General features: G+C 41.4%; 1 protein-coding gene across 1 annotated transcript; it reads right to left on the bottom strand.

Moving 5' to 3' along the window:
- Nucleotides 1–484: 484 nt before the first annotated feature.
- loxl1 (lysyl oxidase-like 1) lies at nt 485–21690 on the bottom strand. The gene is made up of 7 exons (XM_053421928.1): nt 20165–21690; nt 15585–15693; nt 14003–14140; nt 5806–5962; nt 5329–5424; nt 4848–4963; nt 485–2779 (listed from the first exon to the last, which is right to left on the bottom strand). Exons 1-7 carry the CDS (start codon nt 21285–21287, stop codon nt 2773–2775), a joined length of 1746 nt encoding a protein of 581 aa, XP_053277903.1. The 5' UTR covers nt 21288–21690; the 3' UTR covers nt 485–2772.
- Nucleotides 21691–22966: the final 1276 nt, after the last annotated feature.

The following is a 22966-nucleotide window of genomic DNA, read 5'->3' as shown; positions in this document are numbered from 1 at the left end:
ATGCCTTAATGTATTAAACAAATCACACCTAATCTTCAATGGAGCAGATGGATCCAATAATTTGTCACACTTTTCATTTGCCACGTCTTTGGATCTACTGACATGTATTCGACGTAAACCTGTCGATGTGGTCTCATCTGAAGAATGAACCACAACTGTAAGAAAGCTGAATAGCATTCGTATCCCACTCTGAGCCCAGCAGATGTGTAAATGCATTTATTATAGGCTATATGACATTTTGACAGGTGTTGAATACAAATTCCATCACTGCATGTCAAGGATGCTCCTTAGCTGTCACCTACGTTTGTGTTGTTGTTCCACTTGATGTCAGAGTCCCATGTTGATGCATCTTTCCAAGTGTACAGTTTAATCGTGAGCTACCAGAGTGGATCAAATTAATCAGCTGACTTTTTACAGTACAAGGTGACATATGTACGTACTAGGTGTAATAGGCCTATTCTGCATAAGAAACACAACGCAGAAATTGCAGAATGAAAAAACACATTTAATAATGTTTGTGGTTTGTCATTGTTTGATCCAGATTATCGCTGGGAAATGTTGCTTCAGTAATCACATTCATACACATTCTGAAACTAATAATCCTTAAAATTGTAATGTTGTCAAATCCCATTTTGCTATAATTGTTAGTGGCAGGATTCACTATTTTCAAACTCCATTAAAACTGCCCCCATATGCATTAGACAACAGTACAGGTAAGTAATCTAGTGCTGCTGTTGGTAAATGTATCTCACTGATATCCTCCTCACTCTTTACTGTTAGCTTCCTTTACACTTGACCACTGCTGCAATAACAGAATGCTGATGCTTCAGATTAGCAACAATCTTGTCTGACGACAAATAAGATTCAGGGGGTAAAGGCAATGGACTCCGTTTTCAGTTTTCCACACACTGTTCAAAGTTCGAGTCAAACTTTTCTCCACACATAACACAAACAGTGATACTTTCTGTAGGTGTTTTAGGTCCAGACGACATTTTGGCTAATCTGTGTTAACAGCTAGCTGCATATGCATGCAGATTAGGCAGGCTTTGGTTGTCTGCAGTCAACTATTGGCTTTTTTGATTAATCTGCGTTAAATGTTATTGGTCAAACTATACACGGAAACCAGAAGGCTTCCAGCCACATTATCTTGCCTCTCACCAACAGATTCTGAATATTCACATGCATTTCCTCAGTTTGAAATATTGCAGAAAGGAATATGTTGAGAAAGGACCAGGACAGGGAGGTGTCACACGAAGAGCTGCAGGCAACTGACTACAACTACAACTCCTCCTGTTACTGTTTCCTTCTATTGGGTGGAGAACTACTTGTACCATGTGCAGCATGAAAACACACTGTGGGATCTGCAGTATTAAACAGAATTTGTCACCTGTGACATGTGCCGCAGCAATATCGGAAATCTTAAGGATTATGACTTTAGGTTGGTGGTAATATAGTTAAGTCATTGTTTGCTGTGCCAGATCACGTAAACATTGATAGAAGCAGTAGAGTTGAAGGTTTCCTGTGTGCTGTCATAAACAGCCATTGCAGGGTTCTCCAAAGGAAACTAAACAGTTAACAGTAATCAACAGCTCACTCGGTTGGAGAGGTAGGTAGACGACTTTCTGGCACTCTGCATTAATAATAAGTCTGTAGCAGTAGTGTTTTTTCCTTCCAATAACACTCACACTTTGTATAATTCAGATTATCAAAGAAAATATATAAGATTTCACAAATTACAGTAACAGGTCAGAATGGATAAACAAAGTACAAACAGTTACAACAAAAATTATCTCCACCGTTAAAGTCATGCACGTGTGGAATATTTGTATATACATTCTTCAAAAGGTGTAGATGACATATGTGCCATCTGACCAGTGTTGGTAGTTGAAGAAAAGACTCCAGGACAGTGTAAACACAGAGTTAACATACTGCCAGTCTTGATTTCTGGAAAGCACCATTTTCTGCCAGCGGAGCTTCCTGTTCCTGTTTTACTGAAATAAGAAAGGACAAATGGGGACACAAGGGTCTAGCACGCAGCATTGACAGTCCGTCTTTATCCGGACTTTACGATTTGATGGAGCTGAAAAATGAAAGTAGGACCTGCTGTCCTCTTCTTGCTGATAACATAACATTAAACAGCATGTGCCCAGAGAATCACAGTATCCTAGCCACTGAGGCAGTGAAGACAAAAAACAAAGCCAACACATTATAGTTCTTCTGAGTCACTGGGTATATTTGTCTGCCCCCACACTGCACGGATGAATGCACTTGAGAAGACTTTGTCTCTTAATTTAGTTTTTGGGGGGATTTCGTCTGAGCCCTGACCTGTTAAGAGTCACTCCTTTCAGCATTGGCACAATTTTATGCTTTATTTAAAATTCAAGGAGAGCCACTGTGTGGGGGGTGTGCATATAGATTTATGTGCGCAGATACAGTATAGCTGTCTTTGACAGTCAATAATATGTCCTAATGTGTGTCCAAACCTGATTGATAGGGTTGCAATATAGTTTGTTGATTGCAGGGATCTGAATTGTTGGTTCATTATTGTGATATCGATGTATAATATGTATTGTGTGTCTAATAACCCTCCCCCCCGACATTCTTCTCAGTGCCAGAGAGCACTTGTTCAACACAGGTGCAGCATACCAAAACAGCAAAAGAAGAGTAGAGACAAACAACATCAACAATGAACTAACAACAAATGGATTCCATTCACATTTCAACGGAATAGCAATCAGGGTCACTCTCGTGTGGCAGCCTCCCAGTGCCTGTTCAAGACCTGTGAAATAAACAACAAATAACACTCAGAGGAGATGTAAGGCTCCAGATTCACTCAAGGATTTTGACACAATAGGAAAGAATGTAACTTATATACAGTGATAGGTAGGGCAAAATCAAATAGTATATATCAAATAGATCTCGCTTAACATTGTATTTACACACAATGTGTTTCTGTTCACCTTTTTGGTCCCTTTGGACCATTTTAAAGAAGCTTGGTGTATACACACTGTTATCCCTTTAATGTGCACAATTGTGAATTATCCCCACCACATGGTAAGAGGCTTGACGTTATATATATATCTATTTAGCTGTTTATTTTTTATGTGAGTTTGACATGACAATTTAATTTGGTTCCATAAATGTTTCTTGCTATAATAACTGTAGTTCACTACTTGTATTTTTTTCTTGTGAGCTGACCAAAACCTAAAATAAAGATACATGAGCCTCCTAAATTAAGTTTGCTCGGTCACTTGCATTAGGAGTAAGTTACTTAGCCAGAAGTGCTAATGACTTGAGATTGTATCAGACAGATTATCACAATGTGGTATTTAGATTTAGTTTTTTTTGTAAACCTCAACACCAATATAGGTAATTTGTCTGAACCCTCGGATACAAGACTTTGGATCATTGCAGCAGCAGCAATGAGCCTTCATCGACATGGTGACAATAATAAACACATATTATAGGTTGTGGAATAATCAAGTTTGGTTTGATTTAGGCTCAAAGATCCTTGTTAAGACTAACAATACACAATAAGTTCTGGTTGTGGAACAGTTTTTTTTCCAAAGGTGTAAAAAAAAGACATCAGAGTATCACTACAGCCTCATGCAGGCTTAGTTATGTTGAGTAATGGTTTGACATGCGTAGTTACAGACATTTCTACTGTAGTCAATTATAGTAATTTCATTTAATAATATAAACGGTAAATTATGTCAATACACTCTTTTGTAATTAGCAATAGTACACACACACACATTAAAGCAACATCTCATTTCAAATGTAAGCTAAGCTAAGCTAAAGTAAACAAAACTAAACTATATTAAGCTATAATTTAATGTTTATTCTAATGTTTCCATTTTGTTGAAAGTCAAAACAAATTGTACAAATTAATTCATATTAAATGGATACATTTTGTTTAGATTTTTTTTTCTGGTATAATAATTATAATGGTATTAGGCAGGGGCTCCAGGCAAAAGTGACCTGGGGACCCTCCATCAAACCGGGGGGCCTCGTAAGGCGCTTTCCAATCACAGCTTCTTTTTAGTCTCCTGTACATAGCTGATCATCGCATTTAAGAGGGTTCTCACAACATTGTCGGTGTTGTAGACTGTCATAATCAGCAATTCAGGGCGCCCCCTCTAAGCTGTGAGCCCGAGGCAATTGCTTGCTTTGCCTACCCTGTTAAAACACCTCTGGTAGTAGGGCTCTTAGTATCTGCTTGGCATATAATTTCTGTATTGGCAACAGTACTTCAGATCTAACCATTATATCCAGTTTTCTGGAACCCTGCTAATGCTTTGGCAGCCATTATTTTTATTTCACTGTATATTGACTAAGACCGACTGGAGCACTTGAACCTACTTGAGCACTTGAACCTACTGACGTTCTGCTTGTGTGTACCCACTCTCTATATGAGGTGATATAATAGTAAAAAGGATGTAATAGTAATTCTAAGTTCAATCATGTTCAACATCCCTTCTTCCTTTGAGGGAAAATATGAGGGTTTCAGAGGCATTAGATTTTAACTGAAGACCGTAATTCATGACACCAAATATTTCAGCCAAGAACCCATTAAGTCCTCTAAGTAATTCAAAACACGGTGAGGATCTTCATAAAACTGCATTTAGACTTCATCTTGTCATGTGGTTAACTGTAACTCATTTTTGGGAAAATAACACAAACCCTGATTTCAAGTTTGCCTTTTAGTTCTGATTCTGTTAAAGAGCAATGTCTATAAATTGCCACAGAATCAAAAGTCAATCATAAACGAAGATTTTTAGAGCTTTGCTATTATAATAATCAATGACCAACAATGCTATAAATACTGTACAAACCATGTTACTTACTGTGCTATCTTGCAGTTGGTTGTTCGAACAAACCGTCCTGTATAGTGAATGTTACACCTGACCACGTTATTGGTGTAGTCTGATTCCTTTACCAAGAATTTGGGATTAACCTGGAGCTGGAGACAAAGGAAGGAAAGCAAATTACATTTCACCATGAATCTCAACAAACAAATAATTGGCCCAACGATGCTTCAGACTTTTGTGTGCTTGCTATACATCTTGCACGCATATTGACCGAATCAAATATGCATGAAAATAGACAGTGTGATGGATGGGGATGCAGAGCCACTGAGCCACGGAATGCTGCAACTTGAAGAATGCTGAATAACTAGCAACATAACAACTTTTGAATTTATAACTCTTTTAAAACCTGGATCAATTTGTTTGGTAGCTTAGACCCTCACGGTCTTCCATGAGCCGTGTTGTACACAAACTTGCTTTAATATCCAATACTGTATGTCCACACATATCAGAGTCTTACCTTTAGTATGTAGTTTCCAGGTTTGATGTCTGTGATATCGATCCACTGGCAGTCAATATCAGCATTGTATGTATCGTAGCAGCCGGGGCTCAGACCCTGAATAAAATAAGGTGGTGAGGGAAACACAGGTGAGGAATACTGGGAATTTTAGGTCAGCAAACACAAGCAGGATATTGAATAAATCCAACTCTAGCTAACCTAACTTTCTACTTAGTTGTACTAAACTGTTTAATAAAATAAAACGTTTTTCTGGCAAAACCATAGTGGATGGATATCACCATGTTGTCGATAAAGCATGTAGTGTTAATTATATCAATAAACAGATTCAACATGTGAATATGCAGAATCCATAGTTGAGGGACGAGATTTCCGGGAAGGAAGCTTTCTGTTTTTTCATTTCTAGTTCAACCTATCACATTTATTATTAGCCTCCAAATCATTTGACCGAATTTCCTCTCATGTGTCCGTGGGCTGTACCTGAGTGTGAGAGGTGCAGGCGTAGCGCTTCAGGTGACCAAAGTCGCAGGTGGTGTCCTCTAGACAGAAGCTCGCCTTGTGACCCTCTGCCACTTTACGGCCAGTGCTGGCCTCCAGTAAATCATAATGGCTGAACTCATCCATACTGTGGTAGTGCCTGTCAGAGTGATCAAAGGACACAAGTTCAGCAAACAGTGTTATTCCAATATGTCATGTCTGGCTTTTCAACAATAATCAAGAGGAAGTTGATCAAGTTTAATATACATTGTATTGTAATGACACGTTAACGTTAACAAGAAGAGAAGTCCATTTGACTGTGTATTCAAGCTGCTGAACTCATTGGTTAACAGGTTTGTAAGTGATGCTGCACCTTGAGTGAATACATCATTAAATATGAAAGGACAATGGATAATAATTAATGGCAACGATAAAGTATAGCTGAAGCACAACATTAACACACTAATGATGAATGAATGTGATTAATTAGCTCATATCAGAAGTGTGTGTGTGTGTGTGTGTGTGTGTGTGTGTGCGCTGCTGGCCTCATCAATAAGGCCCGGGAGCCTATCACTGGACTGGACTGATGACACTTACAAAAGTATTGCACGATTCATTCCCTGGAGCATAGAAGTTTTTCATATTTTATTTTCCTATTTTTTAGATTTATACTTGCACAAACACACCACAACAAATTACTTGCATTTGTAAACCTACTTGGCAATAAATCCTGATTCTGATTACTATAGAGAATGTGCACTGCGAATGAGATATTAGCAAGTTGTGCAATGTGGTCCGAAAGTGTATAGGTTAACAGTTGGCAGAAATTACCCAGCAGTATGAGCATCCATGATTTTCTCCAGTATGACAATTCAGGTGAGAGATCTGCTATAAAGTGAGTAAATACAGGCACAAATCTCGTGGACTTGGGTAGGGGGAGGCTGTGGAGTGGCACTGAATATGAAGCATGGCTATCAGGTTTCTATCTATCACATAATTTGTCTAAGGCACAACAAAGACAGTATGATAAGACTGAGAATTCCCAGGTAGCAAAATCTATTGCAATCTAATTACAGCAGCTCAACAAATAAATCCAACGTTTATGAAGCTCAGAAAGGTGTTCATCTAACTCAATGGCCATTATGGAAAGAGTTTGTATTGGGTTATTAGATTGCATGCTGTTGTTGTATAGCACTGTATGTATCATAATGGTCAGCCCACACAGAAAAAATGCTCAAGTCCAGGGCACATAGAATTGAAAAAACAAGTTGATCTTATTTACTGTCAGTCATTGTTAATAGCTAGCGTGATACAGTATCCCAGTGGTATGAACAAGGCATGTCCCCAGCTGCCAGAATTGTTATATGTGAACACACTATGGTGGCACTCTTTTTTAAATTAACACAATATTTAATAAGAAGGGAACATCTCAGCTGCCAATTGGGAATTTCTGGAGTGTTTACATGTTAGTTTAATGAGGTTTCTGCTCTCAAATAATGTATGAAGGCTGAATCTTCCCCTTTCAATGAAAAAAAAAACATTGTGTCCAATAAAGTGATTCCCCTTCTTGTTACCAACGTTTCTTATGATAAAATTACAAATAAGAGTGTGCACAATACGGATTTCTTAAGTTCTGACGACACTTGACAGCTGACAGCCTGTTTTTATTTTCATCTGCCAGAGAGGTTATGTTTCCACCCCTGTCTGTTAGTTTTTGGCGGTAGGATTACACAAAAACTTCTGAGTGGATTTCTAAGAATCTTGGTTGAAGGATGGTGCACCGGAAAACAAAAACATGTTTGCGCAGACACAGACAAAGAAGCAGGTCCTGGAATTCTTTCTATAACTTTCTTGTATAATGTTCTCTCTCATCTGGTGTGAACCTTTATTTTACCTTTTACTCTTTGTACCTGTCAATTCAGATCTATTGTGATCAATAGTGGCATGAGAGTGACATTCATGCGGGTGCATTTGCAATGGGTATTTTCCTGACCCATACCATATCTTTCCACTAAATTTCTCGGTAATCCGTCCAGTATATTTTGTATAATGCTGCTAACTAAAAGACAGACAGACAACAAAGTAAACACAAATGACCTCATTGCCGGAGGTAATAATCAGATTTAAAGCAAATCCTCCATAAAATGTTGATCCAAATAACAAAGTTAAAATGTTCTTGAGGGGGCCAGCCCAAATGAAATTATACAACACAAGATTTAAAGAAACCTTTATGGGTTTACTAAAAGGTATACTTCCGTTCTTCAGTGACTCATAAATGGCGCCATACAGTATAATTAAGTGGTGTTGACTTTAGTTGTTGTAGTAGGTGAGGTAAGCACTGGCTCTCTGACAGTCGGACTAACTCACACTATATAAATATTGTCCTTTCGCGTTACCTCATGGCCCAAGCTTCAACATAGCAACAGCTTTAACTCCAACAGTCATTAAAGACTGAAAGACGACCTGGATGGAAAAGTGGGTACTTTCCACTGATGAAGTGAAGTGACCATTCAAGGCCTCGTTCTTTCCAGTGGAGAGGAAACCAATTAGAAGTAAGGCTCAGGTAGAAACCTGGGAGATCTTATCTGGGGCCAAACACATTTTTACTGTGACTGTGGGCATAACTTAATCTCTTGTATTTGTTGACATGATAATCTATGGATCCATGTCCATTCATAGACTTATATATACCCTGTGGGGCACATGGGTACACATTCACATTGAGCGTATACTATCACATATTTGTGCAAACCAGGGAGGGAACTGGAGGCCCTTTGTGTTCCTGAACCTGGCATTCATTACAGTGGCAATTTTGAGATGATTATCTACAGTATGTGATGGTGTAGAAAGGCGGAGTATAGGAGGCAGAGGAAAAGAGTGGGAATGGGAGGAGCTGGACTACGACGTGCCTGGAAAAATCCCCGGCCTCCTTGGATTCCTGGATTCTCCCTCACTGACTATGTCAGCTGCAGAGAATGTGGTGTTGGAAGAACACATAAAAGGACTTAACAAGAAAAGCTTGTACTCGTAATGTACCAAGCATTCCAGGTCCTGTTCATAGACATGAGTCATTTTCTACTTGTGCCGCACCAAACAAGCTCAGATCACGATTCTGGTTCTGAAACTGAAAACTACAGTAGAGGTACAGTAACTACGCAACTGTTGCCTGATGTTTGTCCTTCATGAAGTATAATCAGAATATGAACATGTATGTCCAAGCACCTGCACAAACAGCAGCCATGATCCTGCTACGTGACAAAGGTCACGTAGCTTAAAGCTAGGGTTAGTAAAATTATCCTGAAAAAAAATGCAACTGATGCATCTCACTCCCTCCAATCGGGTCTTTGGTCAAGCTGTGCCCCCAAAAAACATGAACGCACACTGCCTGACAACTACTAGCTCACTTCTCCGTAACTCACTCACAAACTTCTGGCTATCGTCCCTGCCTCAGCAGTGTATGTCTCTACAGCTTGTGAAGACTCTGGTCATACCAAATAAGAGCAAGGGCAGGCAGGTTGGTTGGTAACAGACGAGTGAACCATTTAAGTTGGACCAAAGTCAGATATTGGTCCAGATTCCTGGAAGGGCCACAGACATTCTTTACTTGTTTCTTTTTCCAGACAACTTTATTTATTGATGACTATCGGGACTTGAGGAGAATGTCAACAAAGAAGATTAAAAAATGTTTCAGAAACAGATTTCTATCTCTACATTTAATAAAGTTGAGTAATAAATTGGGGTGAAAGATGAAGAACCATTCGAATAACCTTTGAAGTGTATAAAATAAAAGTTAATTTCAATTACGGCCACACTAATTGGTATTGAAACAAATGTCGATGTGGAATTCTGTTTCCTCATATTGGTTAAAAAAAAAAATTCACAGGATTCCATCATTTTCACAGCCTGTGATACACAAGAGGATGCTGTTCCCCTCCCTTCCTCTAATGCCCAAGAGTGAATGTGGGGAGAAGCAAAGCTGTCAACCACACAGCTTATTTTGACAAAAATGTGGGGCAGGGAAGTTTATTGTGAGAATCTGTGCTCGAGATTTTCGTCCCCCTAAAGAGATTTCTTTGTAACCAAACGCTGCGTCCCAGTAACCCATATAACTTAACAGTTGTTTGATCTGGTGTCACAGCCTGACAGGAGGAATAGATTGATTTGTCATTCCGATCACACAAGCCAGTGGAATGATTATCCTTGGCTCTCTGCCCCCTGGGAACTGCTGTGTAAATGCAGACTGATGTCAGACAGTGCCAACAACACTGCCAATCTCCAAACGGCCAGTCGACATTCCTCCAAGATGAGGACAGTATAGAGCACAGAGCCTGGTACAATAAAGCGTCAGTGCACGGGCGGACTCTCTGGAACTGTGATAAGAGCCCAGTCCACATGGAATACCATGTCATAAAACAATGACGATAGCCTTTGAATCACCTCATCAGCAGTCCCTGCAGAGCTGCTCCATCTGAGCCAGTGCTGCTCCGGCTAAACCAACCTAAGTCTGTCCACTGAGGAAGACACACTAAGAGAGAGAGGGAGATAACTGCTCTCTGAATTGATCAAAGCCACAATGTTTAATATCATCGTTTTTCATGTACAGTGGAATTCGAGAGTGTATCGACCCGTTGTTCTATTTCACGCATGGTTGACTCATAAATGAACTCCATAGGTTTGACCCCCCCTTTAGAGCAGCATAATGAAACATACTGTGTGCAAACTTTCAAAGTCAACAACCTCACAGTGCTCCACTTCAACAGAGGACTCCCACTGCCCTGCAAACCCACCATGAACCCAGGCATTTGAAACGTTAGTGCTGAGGTTACGCCTTCAGGGGTGGGCCATCACCAGAGAAATGACAAGTGAACGCTATAATATTTTATAAACCAGGGCTTACATCCAAACTCATTTGCTGCCGAAGCGTTTTTTCTTCTAGTGTCCACTGGATATAATGAGGCCAGCTGGGACTATGAGGGCTGAGTTACAGTCATCTCCCAGTGATGAGAGGGTGAGAGCTGCTGATCTTGTATTACACAAGGTCAGTTAGTTTGATCTAGAGGTGATCACTCTATATAAAAACAGTTTTTCAAAGGTAACCAGTGCTGTCCTCGACTGAATCAGTAGTTTACTGCAGTGGATCATTGGAAACTCCACTACACATGGTTTTCACTCACTTTTTCACTAAAGTCTGCTACTAAGCAAACTCAAACAAACATAACAATAACAATGGATTTCCACGAAAGGACGACAAATGACCCAAAGAAGAACCCACTAAATCTTGGTAGGGATTCACATTCCGTAACATTACGAGACAGCCCATTTCTGATCTGATATTTATGTCAGTAATAATTGGCTGCTGAGATATTAACCCTGTGTTCACTGCTTGTATATGTCGTAGTCTTGCATTGAATTGAATGTGACAGCTTGGATTACCAACATACTGAATGAACAGAGGTACATATTTAGAGCCAGGGTGGTAAGCGAGAGCAGCCTACAATTTGAAAATATATAACTTATACATCCCGGCCCCTCATCAGCCATCTAAGCCAGTGATTTTCAACCAGTGTGCCGCGGCACACTAGTGTGCCGTGAGAGATCGTCAGGTGTGCCGTGGGAAATTATCTAATATCTAGTGTTGCACCGAAGTATCGGCCGAACATCGGTAGAGGCAGATATTTGCCTCGTTTACCGACATCTGCACATCGGTAATAAACTTGACTTTCACCGATATCATTGGTATTTGTGGTTAAACCGCTGGGCAGGTGCCGCGGCTGGGGGAGCAGTCGCCCTCCTCTCCACGCCGCCGGAGACTCGGCGTGCGGCACGCCTCTACGTTTTTTTTTTGGGGGGGAGGTCCTATGCCGCTGTGCCTCACGGCGTCAGTGGTGCGGGGTGCTTTCTTTCGCTTGGACCGTGGGGCGGTGTCCGTCGCCGGTGCGGAAGGCGGGCCGTTGGAGGGGACCGGGTACGGCGGTCGGCGGCAGCGACTCTGGACGCGTGTCGGGCCCTTCTCGCGGATCACCTCAGCTACGGCGCCCGCTGGGGGAACCCTCCGTTCGCGCGGGGGGCCCCCTCCGGCGGTGCGCCTCGGCTGGCGCCTAGCAGCCAGAACTGGTGCGGACCAGGGGAATCCGGGTAAACGGCGGGAGTAACTATTGGCACTCAAAACAGGTCAATCTGTTTTAGACAGGGTTAAAAAGTCCTGTTTTAAATGATCCTTGTGGTATTTTGACCAAAATATGTTACAGACATTTCAATAAGACCCCAAGGAACCATATCAAATGTGATAAAATGGGTATAATATGTCTCCGTTAAATAAAGTTTAGTTAAATCAAAGATTGTTTCATAAATCTGATTCAATTTGTGCTCATTAAAAGGTAAGAGTAAGAATGGGCTGAAATAATTTAAAATAGTGCTTTTTAATACATTTAGAAATTATATTACTAACTATATGTATTATATGTACTGTGTTAGTCCATAGAGTGTCATTTTGGTAGGTGGTGTGCCCCAGGATTTTGTAAATGTAAAAAATGTGCCGCGGCTCAAAAAAGGTTGAAATTCACTGATCTAAGCTATGCCCTCAAAACACATGAACACATGCACTGCCTGACAACTGCTAGAAGCAAAGTTATCAGGCAGTGCACTAGTTGTCACTGTTCTGTGACCCTAGCTTATGGCTATCATTCCATTTGGTCAGAATGAAATGATTCCTGCAAGGTCCACAGACACCATTAAGGACAACAAACTATTATTTTTGCAATTAAGGTGAAGCAACTGATTAGCTCAGGAACAAGACCAGTTCAAACGGTTTCAAACAGCAATGTGCGACTTGTGGGAATGCTAAAAAAAACACTCCCTTCAATGGAAAGTAAATAAAACCTGTATGAAAGTCTATGCTCACATGTCCATTATTTCAATACAAGCAAATTCACAGTGAAGTTTCTCTCATTTCCATGTTTTTTTCTGTTGCTGTTGGCAGACAAAAGATGTAAGTAAGACATAGTTACTGAAATGCAGCCCATTGAGACCAGCAGTTGCTTCCAAGCCTGCCAATTTTAATAAGAGGCAGACACAGGTATACTTACAGAAGGGGAGAGCTTTTTTTTAAAACAGGAAGTCGCTCAAAGTGTCATAAAGCCCGTCCTGAAGATGTAATGGAAACTGTTCAGGTCAAATCATTTCCAAAAAGCAGCGGCAAATGTGGAAACACAAATATTTTATCAGTTGACAAATGCTCTTGCTTCATCACACAGTCAGTTACTCGGTCTGTCGGGAACTTTCTAATTTCCAAGGCTGACTTCATCATTGTGGTCCTGCCAAAAAAAGTGACCAAACTATGAAGAGTGACTCTGAATCTTTGAACTGAAATGAATGGAGTCTTTTAAATCAGCAAAGCAATTCATGAATTCCATTTCCAGTTTGAATTCAAAAATTACTCCACCCTCCCATCGCAGGCCATGGAATATCGTGTCATGTTGGTGTCCCAGATGTTTAGACATCTAGCTATTAATGCTGCCTTTATGCCCTTAAAGTTAGTGAGATGGCAAGACTTGTGCACATAAACAGTATTTACATACATAATGTACCTTTAATTCTTTCTGTGCATTCACTTGCTCCTTATTCCACCTATTTACAGCTTCATTGGTTTATAGGTGATAATGTTAAAACCCTGCGACTTGTGTACCAACATTTGTGTTCCGACTTGAGATGGTGTTCATGTCAATTTGGAACCAATTTCCTCCCAACACCTTGTGAACGCACAATAAGATAATAAGTGTAAGCTGAATTGCTTTTTCACCATTTAATTCTACTATCTGTTGCCTGGGTGGATATAGAGTTAAACAAATAAGATAGTCAAGTCTCTTCCTGACTGGACCAAGAAGTATAAAACACCATTTATCATGATTCAGTAGATTATTTAAATATTATTCATAGAACATTATTATTCACAAATTCCCCACTAACAACAGCTACATCAGGAATTTTACAACTTTCAGAACTTATAAAACCAAAAACAGCAACCATCTATTTGTTGTGTACCAGCCCATATTTACAGACATAAAAAATACAATGTGTAAGAATAAAATCAGACTGACAAAGAAGTGCTTGTTGACTCCCTGGTTACCACGGCAGCTGATATTATTGTGAGTAAAGCCCGAAAAGCTGATAGGATAAAATCTGTTTTGTATTTAGCACTTACTGATGACAGCTATGCCACTCCCAGGTATGACGTGGCCTGTTCGGCATGAAGTCGGCAGTGCCCTTGTTCTTCACCCTCTGTGGGAATCGCAGCAAGACCCTTACATCGTAGTCACTGGTCTCAGGGCCGTAGGCAGAGCTGAATAGCAGAGACATACAACAAACAAGAAAACGGTGAGGGGAAACTGCACAAGTGGCTGCAAAAAGAATGTCAGCATGTCTGTTTCTCATACCTAAGACAAGGAATAGGAGAAAAAAAAGGATCAGATTCGAAAAGGCTTGGAAGCAGGAGGATCTCTATTAAATAATTCATTTTACACACGACAGCCATTTCTTGACATTTCTAACATGGACACAGGGAACACGGAAAAGGAGCCACAACACTTCAATACCACCAAGATGTGAGGCGTGTGTCTTGTGGCTGTTGACATTCGAGTGTATGGCAAATTACAACAGCCCATCTGTATGTGATAGCTGCAAACTCAGACAGGATATGAAAGGGCTTTGAGGGATGGCTATGCTTGTGATGGGAAGAGGGCAAATAGAGCAGCCATGGGGACAGCACGCTTTCATCATTTCAATAGTGTTCTTAGTGCAGAGACAGTCAAAGGGCCCAGGGCTGGAGCTCATGGGATTCTATCCACAGACACAGAGAAATTAAACTAAAGGCAGCCTGGATCCCTGGAGGTGACTAGTATTTTGGTTCACTGTTATGATGGTGATGAACAAAATGAATGACCTCTTTCAGATAATATTTCAAAGAGTGTATATAATTCTTTGGGCTATTTTAGAATTGTGAATGGTTCATTCACTGGGTCAAGGTACTCAAAGAGTAGGCAGGTCATAAAAACAAATGTTTGTAAAGTACTGAAGCAGAGTGCAACCTGAACATGCAACCAGTCTATCAGAGGGCAGGACCGGAAACACAATTTATTGCTTCCGATTTACTTGTCCGACTCACCAGATGTAGACATGAGGTAAAAACCTGCCATTCAGGACCTATTCCAGGCAGATTAAGCCCCACCCCTACTGGCCTGTTACAATTTTCTAAATCCCCTTCGCTGCAGAAAACAAGTTATGCACTAAGAATTTGCCAAATATAATAAAGATCTGCATCATGCAACCACTAAGTCAACATATGTCTTTAACTGTTTTAACAAGAATTTAATTGCAGAGAATAAGCCAATTTAATAACATGCATCCTGGGTTTAATGTCCCCCCAGTTGACAGTTGTGATTGGTCAAATAAATAAAAACAATACTGAGCACTTATATCCCCTGTAAAGGAAGGATAATTGGTGCAGCCACACCGTTCTCAAGCACTACAACAGTGTTGGGGAGTTAGGTCTGGTTATGTGATACTATTTTGACCTAAATTTCATATTTTTTTATCTAAACACCGAGCCACAACTCTGCCCTCAATATGCAGGAAAAACCATTACAATGAAAGCATTAAAAAAACATAACCTGTAGGGGCAAGCACATTCTAGATGCTGTGACATGAGAGTGAACCCACTGAAAAAGTAAAGAAATGTATAAATAAATCAAAGCTTGGCTGTAAAGGGCGACCAGAATTGAGTTTACCTTGACAGACATTTTTCCTCTGCAGCACAGCGGAGAGAATACATGTGGGCTCTCTGGATGTATGTCGAGGCCTGGACATAATTGGGATCAGGAACCAGGTCAGGAAAACCTGAAAGATAGAAAGACTGTTCAGCCTATATAGTCATTCACAATTTATATTTATTTTTTATAAAGAAGAATAGCAGTTCATTTACACACACATTTGTGGGATTTCCCTAAAAAAAACAAAAAAAAACAAGTGTAATTACTTAAACACCTCAATAGAAGTAAATAAGCTCATAAAATGTATTTATAGCACAGTTTTTATGATTTCCTTTACAATTAGACTGGCTCTCAATAGACTGCACCTCTACCAAGTCCCAACAGTCCCCTTAAGATACCACATTTAAATCTTCCGGATCTGGATTTCTATTTGGATCCACACAAACTACACACACTCATAGATACTAGTTCTCTAAATAGGTCAGATTTTTATTTTTGCTCAAGGTCCATGATTCATTATCTGGGAAATAAGGGAGAATGTCAAGAAACACAACATTGTATCTGTCCCATTGCCTGGATTCACCCAGTTATTTAATAGATTCTTTATTGGTTAATGTCCCATTCTCCCACCAGTTTGGTAAAAATCAGCTCAGTAGTGTTTGTGTTATCCTTCTTACAAGAAATAAACCAACAGACAGGGGTGAAAACATAACCTCTGTGGCGGCGGTAATTAAAGTAATCCAACTGTCAATGACTGATCTTTTTGTCACAACATGTCAACTTTTAATTTCTGCATTCCAGCCTGAAACTACACATTTCTTATACATTTTTTATAACCTGTGAGATATATATGGTTGTGCTGATGGAGGATTCGATGGGTGATGATGCAGTGACAGGGCCTGCAGTTCAAGACTAGGTCAGAGAACGCCGTTGGCCACTAATCACTGGGCATTCCAGATTGTTATCATGTTTTTTTAATGAGAAGCTTTTTGCGAATGTGCTTCTCAGACAGTGGTGATCAGGGTTAGAGAACATCATGGTAAACCTGGACCTCTCAATAGTTAAAGGCTACATTCATATTACAAAATTTTAGATTGAAAACGCATTAACTCAACAATATATTTGTTTGACCTCCAAATATATTTTATCATTTGAGGAAACAGTTCTTGCGTCCTTGTCAACATAACGGGAACCTTCATGACTCAACTTTAAGATGTATGTGCTATTTCAGACTAAACTTTAGCATACTAAACATTGCATGAGAAGTCGTAACCACAGAGGCCGAATCTGTTGGGAAAAAGGCAAAACTTTGAAATATCATAGCTAAATCTCCAAGTCTTCACAGGAGTGCCTGATGTAATGCAGCCAGTGTTTTTTATACTTTGCTTTCTGCAATCGAGTGACGGAGATGAAGAGATGGAGAGAGGCAGAGGTGATTCAGCAAGTGAGCCAGACGAAGACACAGACCCGGAGAACGTGCGTGCCAGGGTAAAACAACAGTGATCTCACACTACTCCAGTTTTTAAGGTGGGCCGCTGACCAAGTCTGTCGGAAAACCTGAGGAGCAAGTAAAAAGCGGGACTGACTTGTCAACGTAAATGTCTTTCTGTCTCATTCCCAGTAAAGACCTTGCCAGCAGGGGTCTCTGGCATGGCTTATCACCCCTCTCTGTTCAGCTCATAAAGGCCAAACATGTTTTAATGTGAGATTGTTCAGGCAACTCAAACTCAAACCATCTGACCTCTAAGCCTGGAAGCATTAACATAATCATGAAAATGATGTACATCCTTTAGTTTCTAGCCTTTGCCCTGAACAATATTAGCTTTGATTTTAGTAAACATGAAGGGCTTTATTCATGATAGATAGATTGTGTGTTTATGTGACCGAGATAGGAAGTATCCCTTTTCTTTCATTCCCGGCTTTTGACAACCAGGTGATTCTTGCCTCCCCAGCTGCAAGTTTAAATAAGGGCCTTGCCTTTTGCGGGCGTGGTGTAAACATCACATCTGACAGCTGTCTCTCTGAGGCCGACATATAGGACAGCACGAAGCTTCCTGGGCCAGACTATGTAAACACTGTAAGACCAGTGTGAAACGCTGAGGTTTTCCAACAGCACCCTCAATTCCATTTTTTCCCCTGCCGCTCTCCCTGAGAAGGCTTTGTTCTCTGCCCTCCAATCTTTTGAAATGTGAAATTGGGTCTCTTTCAGAGAGATAAAATGTATTGAGAAGCCAAAGCTGATCAGCTCTCGACAGCATGTGACAAAGCCACACATAACACTCTAAGTGGGGCACAGAGGGAAGGAAGTGGATCTTGCCAGGCTTTTTAAGCTACAATTATATAGAGTCATAAAAGACATGAGGGCTCCCTCTCTTGATGCTCCTGCTTTAAGCTATGATCTATGAGGACTGACAGATTTGAATTTATTGAGGTTATCTCACAATGAAAAAACAGAAATCACATCATCAATACTTTCACAACTTCCTTTGACAGAGAGTTCATACTCTTCCTTTTCTAATTACAATAAACACCAGTGAATCTATTTTCATGCCTATAAACCAAATTATTTCTGGTGGTCAATTAAATTTTGCAATATTATGCATCAATATAATTAAGTGTAAAGCATTTTAATCTATACTTTGTTATGTCTTTTTTCCTGTAAAGCTGTCTTGGATACCATGAAAGGTGATACATAAATGCAAGTTATAATTATTATTATAATCATTGTCATTATCAATATCAGTAATTGTTTCACACTAAAATGTTTTTTCATTTGAAGATATGAAACTGCTCTGGTGAAATAACTGGTGCTTCCTCGCTGCTGCCTTGATGAATTATTCACTCAAACCTATGCTGCTGAATTTGTCAGGGAGTGTGAGAGTAACAAAGAGTGACATGAAATGACGATTTGCTGCAAGATGCATAGCTTGGCCATTATGCAGACTTACTGAAAACCACATCTTTCTTTAACCTTAATGAAAGTGCATTTAATGCTTAAAGCAAACCCTGACCTTTCAACACACACCATCCACATTAATTGAGGTCATTGTCCCCATTGGTCATTGGCTGTTGTGCCTGGCTGATGCCAAATCCAGAAGATGCCATTTTTACATTTGGTCTAAATGTGTATGTGCTTTGAACACAGATTACATGTTGTTTCCTATAAAGGTTACACAAGGAATAGGATGGAACTATGTGATCAATCTTGTTTTTTTGTCATAAACTTAATTACTGCAGTTATCTGCATTGTAAATGCTGAGTCCATAGCCTAATTCTATGTACTCAGTAGCAACAATGATGAAATTGACAGATCATTTCATTAGTATTCAGGACACAGAAATTGATTTTTATTTTGAATTTGCCTCCTGAACCTAATTGCATCTGATACCACGCAACAATATATTTAAGATAGTATTATACAACCTGTGTTATTAGTCGGTTTAAAATGTGTAGATCACCGTAGTTTTTACAATACTGGAATAGCTTCTGTGCCGTGAGGCAGTGCAATAAAAATGTCAACTCTTCAACAGCTCCCAACGGCTGAATCCTTATCACAATGATTACAGAGAGCACCGAGGCATCTGCACATATGTTGGCTTTCTGTGATGTATAAATGGCTCCCAGCTCTATAGAGTCTAATAAATGGTGTTTGCAAAGCATACAGCACAACAGAGATCACAACAGAAAATCTAAATTTGCATAATTACGAGTTTCATTAGAGGTCCTCTCCTCCTGATAAATTGCTAATAGATTTACAGAAGCGGTCTTCTCTGTTACAGAAAGAGTTTGTGTGATTCCACACTTTCATTCTCACACCCCCACCTCCAAATAACTCTGCCTAAATATTTCTTCGATTTCCCGTAGCTGAAGCAATGGACCCCACGTGTTACTGGGACTTTCCATGTTCTCCCTCGTCCTCAGGGTATGGTGAAGAACTGTACGCCCCCACCCCTTCTTCTTTCCTCTTCCCTGTCCTCAATCCCGAGAGGCAACCACTGCCCAGCCCCACCCCCCCGTCACAAGCCCCACTATGAGGTCACCCCTATTGCAAAACTCCACACGCCTTAGAACCTCTTTCTTACAGAACAGAACCTCCCTCACAGAAACACAGTGGTTTGTGTGTGCGCTCTCTCTCTCTACACTGGCAGGGCTCTCTCAACACCTGGTTCTAATAACCATACATGTGGGAAAAGATGAACCTTGCGTCCACTTCATTTTGGTTGCAAACGCAATCCACGGCAGACTTTTGAGCGTCTGTTTCATTCTGATTACTTCATATATCTGACATGAAAGAGAGTGAGAGTAGTTGAGGAGGGTTGTGATCCCTCCAGACTCCTGGGCTTCGACATAGTGGTCTCTTGATAATCTGCCTCAAAGATAAGACATACCTTTGGTGAATGCCTACAAATAAACTCACTCCATTTCCCCCCGGGCAATTTGAAATATTTCAAGTGCTTCATAACACATTCCTCAAAATCAGCATCAACTGTCACTCCTCTCATGTCTCACAGACTTTCAAGACTTTGTTAAACTTCCAGAACAAAATAAGAAAAAGAGGATTCATTGTGTTAGTTCACAGATATCCAAGCGTACTGTACCTATCTGTTCTTGCCGGTACACACTTCCAACACTCATATTGGGGTTCTCAACAGCAGAGTTTGGAGAATTTCTTCCTGCAGGAATGGGCTGCAGGAAAGGAGGTTGGGGATTTCCAAATGGAGGAAACTGCTCATATTGAGGGCTCCTGATTTGTGGTTGCACTGCCGGTCCAGTCCTGTCCTGTAACATCGGTGTGGCCTGGTTGGGATTGGGGACAGGGACAGCAGGACCAGTGTCCCCATTGAAGAGACTGTGGGTGTATCTGCGGTCCAGTCCATCTGCGAATGGTGGTTGTGCGGCACGTGCAGGAACCGCAGGAACAGCAGGAACAGCAGGAACCGCAGGAACGGACCCGTAGCTATAAGCCTGGAAGTAACGGTAGCCATCGTCAGTAAAGTCGGATGGGGAGCCAGGGAGCACCGGGGCTGCACCACCTACATACCCTCCTCCAGGATAAGCCTGGCCACCACCGTATCCTCCAACGGGATATCCTCCACCACCAACAGGCTGAAAGGGAGGCTCATAGCTCCTGACTGGTGCCTCCACATAACTAGGGTCATAAGGCACAGCTTGGAAGGGAGTCTGTTGAGGAAACTGGTATTGTGGGTAGGATGGTAAATTATAAGAGGATGAAGAGAAAGACGAGGATGATGATGAGGATGAAGAGCCGGTGGATGGCCTGAAGCGAGAGGCAGATGATCCCTGGAACTGGCTGCCACCTGTGCTGCCTGCAGTTAATCTCCAATTATCAGGTACTTGCCCAAAGCCAAAAGGATGTCTTGCCTGGCCACGGACAGTCTCAGAAGATCCTCTTGAAGGGGCCTGTCGGCGGACATTACCTCCCTGAGGCCTGCCTGGTGAGCGCGGATGAGAATCTGCCACAACCACCCTGGGAGCTCTGTCCTGGGCCCCTGCTCGAGCAGGGACATATTCAGCTCCACTGTTAAGAAGGCTAAACACCCGGCCATTGTTCTCCCACTGAATCACCTGCCTCCATGGAGTGGCAGAGCTGTCCTGCCCCTGGCTCTGGCCCTGACCCCGACCCTCAGTCTGTGCAGCAACTTGAGCCTGCCCTGAGCCCAGCAGGGTGAACACCAAACATCCCACAAGAGTAGACAACATACTGGTTCCAGAGACACTGCAACTCACCACACTGGAAATAAACCCTCCCAGTCCACCAGAGGCTAAAACTCAAACCACCTGTAGCTGTGTCAATAAAACATGCGGGTCGTCTTCCCACAACTTGAGAGTGAGTGCTGACACAGATGCAGGGTTGAGAAGCAGGCCTGCGGTTGAGTGCATCTGCAGGGTTTCACTGGCAGCAACAGACGAGGATGAATGTGCAGTCAGGAGCAATCACACCCAGGAGAGTCAAAGTGGGCTTCAGGAGACCCACTGGTGGTGTTACCGTCTGTTAGTGCTATGAGAATATGTCCTGAATTGGTGTCGGTCTGCTGGCTCGCCTGTCAGTAGACTGAGCATTGCTCTCTGCCTTCTGAAAAGAAATGCCTGTGCACTACAGGACTGCAAGCTTCTATTTGCCTGATTGCTTACAATGGGCTGTGAAAAAATCTCAAACTTTTTTTTTTTTCTTAACAGTGGTCTCACATGGCCCTAGTGCTAGTGATGTTTCCTGGCCTGCAGCAGCCAGAGCTCCAGAGTCAACATCACCATCTGTGAATGCATTCAGTCATACTGTACAAAACATCTCACGTTCAACGGCTGGAATTCTTTGCTCATCCAGTTACAAGCACAGACACCATGAACCTGATTTTCCCACTTTGTTCAAACGCTTGTTATCTCGTTGCTTTTCCTTTAAACCTTTAGCAGTTACAATAAACATGTGCAGATGGAAAATTACCTAATTTGTAACAGGGGCATCCTGTCCCAGAGATCCACGGATACAATTCACACAATACACAACACTTTTCTTTTCAACTGCATCCTATGGTGAAATATAGCATAAGGCGTTGTTGAGATAAGTCATGTATGTGTTATTTGCAAGCAATAAGTAAATAAACAGAATGTAGTCCCTGTGGATATGAACTCATGTCAATGAAATAATGTCAGCCCATCAAAACAATTCTCTGTTTGTGTGGTAGATATGTTGAGAAATGTGTTCTGCACACCCCACCCTAAGAAATATCAAACTGTGGTCAATTAGGTAAGTGTTCAAAGCACTCCTCCCACACACAGGCAAGTGCGCGCACACACACACACGCACACACACACACCTCTCCAGCCCTCGTTCCCCTCGCTGCCTGCAGTGCACTGAATGCACAAAAGACATGCATACATGCCTGGCTCCCCGGTAAGACAACACTGTGTGTGTTGTTGTCTGTGAACACTGTCAAAGCACTGTTGCTCCATGAGACCCTCATTTACACACATGTTCTGAGAGACAAGTCATTAGTTAGCACAATCCCGGTGGGATTTGAACCAGCTCGGTTTCTGTTCCCCCTTGATTGTGCACGCACACACAACCAGATCTCACCGTTGTTATCAAAGTCAGCAGTTTGGGAGGTAGTTTCCTTGGACTGGGTTACATGGGCAACAAGCACAGAGCAGAGAAAGGACAACAGACCCATGGGGCTGTTGCAGTCAGTGTTCTCTTTGTCTCTCCGAAACAGATCCCTGAAAAAGATTTCGCTCCACAAACTACAAAGGGAAGATTCAACGTCAGTGGAGCGCATGAATATGGATATGGTATCAATATGTATATTTACTGTATACATTACATCTGGCTGTACTGACATGAGCTGCTCCTTCACACTACGACGACTAAACTCACTTTTAAAAGA

Source organism: Pleuronectes platessa, chromosome 1 (assembly GCF_947347685.1).
Source record: "Pleuronectes platessa chromosome 1, fPlePla1.1, whole genome shotgun sequence".
NCBI classification, from domain to species: domain Eukaryota; kingdom Metazoa; phylum Chordata; class Actinopteri; order Pleuronectiformes; family Pleuronectidae; genus Pleuronectes; species Pleuronectes platessa.
Note: the sequence above shows the minus strand (reverse complement) of the source record. Positions and strands in the feature narration are given on the sequence as shown.

Bases quoted from the DNA above. Each gene is read 5' to 3' on its own strand.
- loxl1 (XM_053421928.1), bottom strand. From the start codon at position 21,287: ATGTTGTCTACTCTTGTGGGATGTTTGGTGTTCACCCTGCTGGGCTCA. The intron at 14,141-15,584 runs GTAAACTCAATT...TCTGCTATTCAG, and splicing joins GAGGAAAAATGTCTGTCAAG to CTCTGCCTACGGCCCTGAGA. The intron at 5,963-14,002 runs GTAAGTGCTAAA...TCACTCTGACAG, and splicing joins GAGTGGCATAGCTGTCATCA to GCACTACCACAGTATGGATG.